This window comes from Oncorhynchus kisutch, linkage group LG6 (genome assembly GCF_002021735.2).
Source record: "Oncorhynchus kisutch isolate 150728-3 linkage group LG6, Okis_V2, whole genome shotgun sequence".
Taxonomy (NCBI): Eukaryota; Metazoa; Chordata; class Actinopteri; order Salmoniformes; family Salmonidae; genus Oncorhynchus; species Oncorhynchus kisutch.
The window spans coordinates 66,385,070-66,391,737 of record NC_034179.2 but is presented as its reverse complement, the minus strand read 5'-3'; the positions used below and the strand labels follow the sequence as shown (position 1 = coordinate 66,391,737).

The 6,668-nt window shown below is 41.1% G+C and overlaps 1 protein-coding gene across 1 annotated transcript; it reads right to left on the bottom strand.

Annotated features, from left to right (window-relative positions):
* Positions 1–1,466: 1,466 nt before the first annotated feature.
* LOC109898316 (uncharacterized) lies at positions 1,467–6,144 on the bottom strand. The gene is made up of 4 exons (XM_031827212.1): positions 5,871–6,144; positions 5,217–5,348; positions 3,032–3,169; positions 1,467–2,850 (listed from the first exon to the last, which is right to left on the bottom strand). Exons 1-4 carry the CDS (start codon positions 5,943–5,945, stop codon positions 2,656–2,658), a joined length of 540 nt encoding a protein of 179 aa, XP_031683072.1. The 5' UTR covers positions 5,946–6,144; the 3' UTR covers positions 1,467–2,655.
* Between the last annotated feature and the right edge of the window lie 524 nt (positions 6,145–6,668).

Below are 6,668 nucleotides of genomic sequence, written 5' to 3'. Positions count from 1 at the left end.
AGTTCTAATTAACAGAAAACCTAGGAATGCACTCACTTCCTTACCTAAAACACCCCAGAGCTCAGTTTTGTCGGTGTAACCATAGGTTAACTACCTTATCTGTTTACTTAATCCACAAACCATTTATTTCTTCCTAGTTGGAATGGTGTTCATTAACTTTAATTACTCCTTGTCCATGTCACACAATCCCTTCTTATGAACTCATTTTGTTAATCAGATATAATAAAACAGAGTATAAGTTTACTTAGTTACAGTTCCATTTAAAATGATTTGTTCAGTCATTTAATCATAATTTTCCCAACAGACAGTCGTGAAGAGGGCACGACAAAACCGATTCCCCCTCAGGAGACTGAAAACCTCAGAAGGTTTTACAGCTGCACCATCAAGAGCATCCTGACAGGTTGCATCACTTCCTGGTATGGCAACTGCTCTGACCGCAAGGCACTAGAGGGTAGTGCGTACAACCCAGTACATCACCGGGGCCAAGCTTCCTGCCATCCAGGACCTCTATACCAGGCGGTGTCAGAGGAAGGTTCTAAAAATTGTCAAAGACTCCAGCCACCCTAGTCATAGACTGTTCTCTCTGCTACCACATGGCAAGCGATACCGGAGAGCCAAGTCTAGGTCCAAGAGGCTCCTAAATAATTCTACCCCCCCCCCCCCCCCCCAAGTCATACGACTCCTGAACTGCTAGTCAAAAGGCTACCCAGACTATATGCATTGCTCTTTAATAATTTGTTATGCTTATCTCTTACTTTACTTGTAGGTAATTTCTTAAAATTGCATTGCTGGTTAAGGGCTTGTAAGTAAGAATTTCACTGTAAGGTCTACACCGGTTGTATTCGGTACATTTGACAAATACAATACAATTTGATTTGATTTGTTCCCTCTTCACATCCCTGCTTCTTGTGAAAGCTCTGCCGTCTCCAACAGGTCTTCACAGCTCTATGACAATGTTGTGAATCCGTTCAAAATGGTCAATCAAGTCATGGACAACATTGGAAAGCAAGAAATATCTGAATCATCACTCTGGCTTTCCAGATTGACCAAAGTGCTTACCATAGCTGGAACAACAATGGGAGCGCTCCCTGCTTCTTCCCAGAAAACAACAAGGCATGTAAACAGTGAACAGCCTGGAAGCTTTCAATGTTTGTAAATTTATTAGAGGAGTTCATAGGAAACTTAGTCAACCAAAATCACATTCTAACAGCCTGGACGCTTCACACAAGTGTGTTTGCAGGAAATCCTTCCTGAGTATATATACACACACACACACACTTTTTACCTTTATTTAACTGAGTACACTGTATTGTTCCAGGTAACATCCATTCTGACGAAACAGAGACTAGAAAAGTAACACATTTCTTGTTACACATTAAAGGTTTATTACTGTTGGAGAAAAAAAACACTTTAGTGCAAAATATATGGAATCAACCGATTAACGCAAGTAACTGATCAAGTATAGTACAATTGTAGAAAGTAATTTTCCCATAGGGTTTACTAACAAAACCTTTGTTAATAAGATGACATCACCATTTTAAACAAGGACACGCTTGAAACACACTAGACCTAAATACAGTCTAAAATCTAAATACAGTATGTTGTCACAAGTACCATTCAACCTTCTTAAACTACACACATTAGAACATGTTCAAAGTCTTACATACTTCAGTGTGAAGAGTATAGTTCATCAGGGTTAGACGAAATAAATAGATCACTTTCTAGGCTTTCACCAAGTGTGATGTTTACGACACTATAAGTGATGACTAAAACACACACAGTCAGTTAACATCAATTCACACTTCTCACACTTGTCTTGTGTTAATAAAAACTAGAATAGGAACTTCTTAAAACAGGGAATGACACACCTACCAGGAAATGACTCTAGGGGTGACTGTATTGACCAATAACCCTTTCGTGCCGGAGTCTGGTTCGAGCAGTAACACACATGCCTCCAAGGCGACGGGATCAAGTCTCAACTCAGCCGTTCGTCTAAAGCCCTTCCTCACTGTTTGTTCTATACATGTCTTCCAACTTCCTATTGTCCTGTAAAAATATATATATAATAATAAATAAAACAAAGAGAAGGAGATCAGAGCTCCTGGTATATAAAATATGACCTCTCTGCAAAACCACATACAGTACAAATCTCTTGACACCCACCAGGAAATTACTCTAGGAATAACAGTATCAATCAGTATACAAACACATACAGTATAAATACATTAATACATTACAAATAAATACCGGCATACACAACAAATGAATTCAAATACACAAACAAATGATATCCCAGTACTTCATAAATAGATATATTTTTTAAGTATAAATAAGTATCTCAGAGACTGTCGGGGACTTGCCACTATATGGCAGCTATCGGTGTTGCTTTATCTCAAGGAAAGTCTGAGAAAGCAATCAGAGGTGGTGATGAGTGGCAGAACAAGCTAAGAACAAAACCCTCATGGGGAGAAAGAGATGAAGAAAAGCAGGCACTCAGTCCTTGACCAGTTGCTATTATCCCAATTGATGGGGAACAGTAGTGACTACATCACTACGCAGTTGCCTTAGATGTCCAATAAGCTTCTGGCACGGACGACCCCCCTCCGGTCCCCCATCCATGTCTGCACAGGTTTTGCTGCTGCTGTAGAGTACAGTTCAGCCCCTCTGTCCTGGCCTGGAAGTCAGGTGTTCGACGTTGCGCAGGCTGCGTTTTAGGTTCTGTGTGAAGTCACGGAGCTGCAGCAGGGTAAAGTGAGTTGCAACCTGAACCTCGTAATCCCCTGGGAGGCGTGAGGCCAGTCCCGAGGCCTGGTACTGGGCCACACTGCTCATCTGGCCAGGCTCCTGCATCTGAACAACACAAAAACATACAGAAGGTTATTAACCTAAAGGTACATCTCAAGTGTGATTTATGATTGTAGGACCTCTATGATCTTGTGCCGCCAGTGTGCATGCATGTGTCTACTTTTTATTACTTAGGGAGTTTATATGTGTGTGTGTGTGTGTGTGTGTGTGTGTGTGTCAGTCTCACCTTGTTGACCTGGGCCAGCAGGTCTCTGATATCAGCCAGGAGTCCTGTCACCTTGCCAGTGGTCACACGTTCCTTCAGCTCACCCAGCACATCCTGATACAGCTGCAGCCCTGCAGACATACTGCTCAGACACAATTCCTGTAGGCAGAAGCACACAGCTAGTCAGACAACTAACCAGGACCATGTCCAGTAGGCTAGGACACAACCCAATAAGGAATCGTGTCCGAACTAATCATGTCAGCTTTATTAATCTCTGTAACATTCAGCAGAACCATAGCATTGTTTTCCCTTCACACACACCAGTGGAGGAAGGGAAGGACCATTGTTCTCAGTGAGTTTCATAAAAATACGAAATATATTCACGCCACCAAATAATTGATTAAAACACACTGTTTTGTAAAGAAGGTCTACAGTAGTGTTAGGTTCTAAATAAACAGAGTAAAAACTAATGGACAACTAGGAAAAGCTCAAACCAAGTTTATTTACCCAACAACGGGTCAGACAGCTGAAAAGACAAAGACATGTTCCCACCAGCACGAGTATTTACACCCGACTTTAGGCTGGCTCTTCTCCTTTTCTCTAAACATGACATCTGTGTTGCTAGGCAGAAAGTTAAGTGATGTGTGTAATAAACATAATTTTCCCTTCATGTGACCTGACCTCAGCCCCCATTCCTCACTAATCCACAGCTATCCACCCTTATCAGTGACCACAACCATGTGATTGGCTTTTCCCTCACTTAGTAACTCTCCAAGCCCAGGGCTCATATCCACCCTTAATTGACCCCACCATATACATTCCTCATACAGATAACCATTAACTTCTGGTGTAGCAAGTATTTCAAATGATAACCCAACAGTAGCCTCAACAGCACTTTGTAGGGTAGCACCATGGTGTAGCTGGAGGAGAGCTAGTTTCCATTCTTCTCTGGGTACATTTACTTCAATACAAAGCCTAGGAGAGTCACGGCTCTCACCCCCAAACATAGACTTACACAGTAATTATGACAACTTCCTCAAACCTATCAGAGCTCTTGGAGCATGAACTGACATGGTGTCTATCCAATCAAAGGATCAGAGAATAATCTACAACTGAAAGCATGCGCTACAGCTAGCCAGCACTGCAGTGCATTAAATGGGTAGTTGACTCAAAGAGAAAGACAATAGTTGAACAGTTTTGAACAAATTAATTTCCTCAAAATTGAAGGCGAAGCAAGAGAGAGAGAGAGAGAGAGAGAGAGAGAGAGAGCGCTATATTTTGTTGTATTTTTTTCACTTGCTTAGCTAGAAAATGCAGCTAGTTAGTTTAGCCTAATCAAACACCCGGCTCAAACAGAGAGGGATGCTATGTTAGCTAGCTGGCTATCAAACACTGAAACTCTTCCAAGTCAAGGTTAGCGTTTGGTTTTAATATTTACTGCCACCAGGGCCGGCAGGTATAACTGCTAAACTGCTTGCAGACTTTACACTGTACTGCGTGATTGTAGCGGGTTTACTAGCGCGTTAGTATATAGTAGCTATGTTGACTATGATGTCAGCTAATATGATGACAACGATGTACGCTGTGTGTAGCGTTTAATGGTTATGATATAAATATTTGCTTGAAAAAGGTTTTCAGCTGATGTGTTGTGCACTGAAGTCCCCAAGCAAAGGGAAAATGTGAGAGGAGATTGTATATACGTGAGATAGAATTATACAACAAAAGTGATCATGCCGTTTGTATGTGGCTGCTATGAAAGTGAACTGCGTTTGCGTGTGATCAGGGGTGTATTCATTCTGCCGATTCAGTTAAAATGTTTCTTAAACAGAAGCAAACAGAACGAAACATGGATAAACATGGATAAACATACCTGAATGTGTCCAATAGAAACTCATTTGCAACGGTTGGACTAATGATTACACCCTAGATCAGCTAGATGCAGGCAAGAGTGTGCAAGGCGGCTCTCGACCTGTGCACCTACGTTGTGAACTTACATTAATAGACTAGGTTGTAGCAACCTCCAGATGGGTATATGGAAAAATGTTGTAACATGTAGTAGTCTAAACTTAGCGATGTTATATTGAGCTGGGTGAATGGAATTTGAATGACAGTAATCTGATACGCTGTAATAGAAATAAGGCCATGTTCATTAAAAAAAAGAATTGTCCTCCCTCATCTTAAACAGCACTGACACACGCACACTCACCAGGGTGAAATCGATTTGGTTTAGGGGTCTGCAGACAGTCCTTAGTTCTGGTGCTGCGGGGATGCCCAGGGAGGTCACCATGGACTGGTACGGCATGTTCCTAGACTGGCTGGACGGGTCAAGGGTCAGGCCCTAGGAGAACAGGAGTGGTGAAGTTATAGAGCTGGAGCCAATGTAAATGTAAAACAGAGAGAAGTTATGGTTAGTGCACTTTTGGAATCTGTGGTGTTAGTGGTCATGACTGGATGTAAAACCAACCACTGCAAGTGTAAATGCACAAAGAAATGCATCTGATTAGCATTTTAATTAAACCTATATTTTCCTTAATTGGCCTGCAGCTACAAGGCATGATTGAATTGACTAAATGTAGCTGCAGCTACAGGTGATATTGATCTTTGTTAGATACATGCTTTGCATTCTTCAGTTTAAAATGTGGCCTGTCGCGTGCTAGGGGTGTTTTTTTGCTAAAACAAACCACAATATTTGCATGATACAAATTCATCAAACGGTCAACGTGATTTCAACTCAAATTGAGCATTAAAGACCATGCAAAGCTGCGTAATTTTACCCATAGACGTTTGCGATAAATTACATGCAGTACAGACAATACACACCAGGTAAGAACAGGACACCATCGCCCTCCCATAGACTTACCATGATTTTGACACTAGACTCGTGAACCACAGGGATGTTGCCTAATATTTTTTCGACCAAACTCCTTGCGTCCATTGATTTCTCTGGAATATGCGCGGACCGGACCAGAAAAGCTGAACAGCAGAGAAGACCTACAACTTTGAGAAAGGAAAAAAAACAGCTGCAGAACGACTCTACAATGCTACAGATCCTTAACAAGTTGAACTATGACGTACAGCCAATGCAGCGCAGAACCGTAAGCAAGAAAGTAGCGCGTGCCAAATATAGTGCATTGAGTTACGCGGTATCCATGCACAATAAAAATACCTGGAGACAACCACTCAAAATATGTCCAAGCTATTATGACTTTCTTCGGACAATAATTTTAAAAAACAAAAATATTGTTTGCAAGTTTAAAAAAAAGTTGCATCAAGCAGAACAAATGCACTCATTAAGAGTGTCCTAGTCAAATGTATTTATACAAATATAAGATAAAATATCACTTACTTTTGAGAGTGTTCATTCCGTGTCAGTATGGTTAGTCTATTTTGCTAAAGACTTGAAGGAGACTTGAAGTATTTATATGAATGATAGTACGATTCATGGGAATTTCCACTGAAGGGTCATTGTATACCTGCAATAGTGAGTGACTAATAATTTGGTCTCTATTCAATCTACATTGCGGAAGTCCTGTTTCACAGCGTGATTGAAATTTATAGGCAATGTTCTCGCTTTTAGCGGAGACTGAATTCACGCTAAACGCTGCCTATGTAGGCTCAATCGGAAATGAGATTACATTACATCTTGAATCAAATCCCT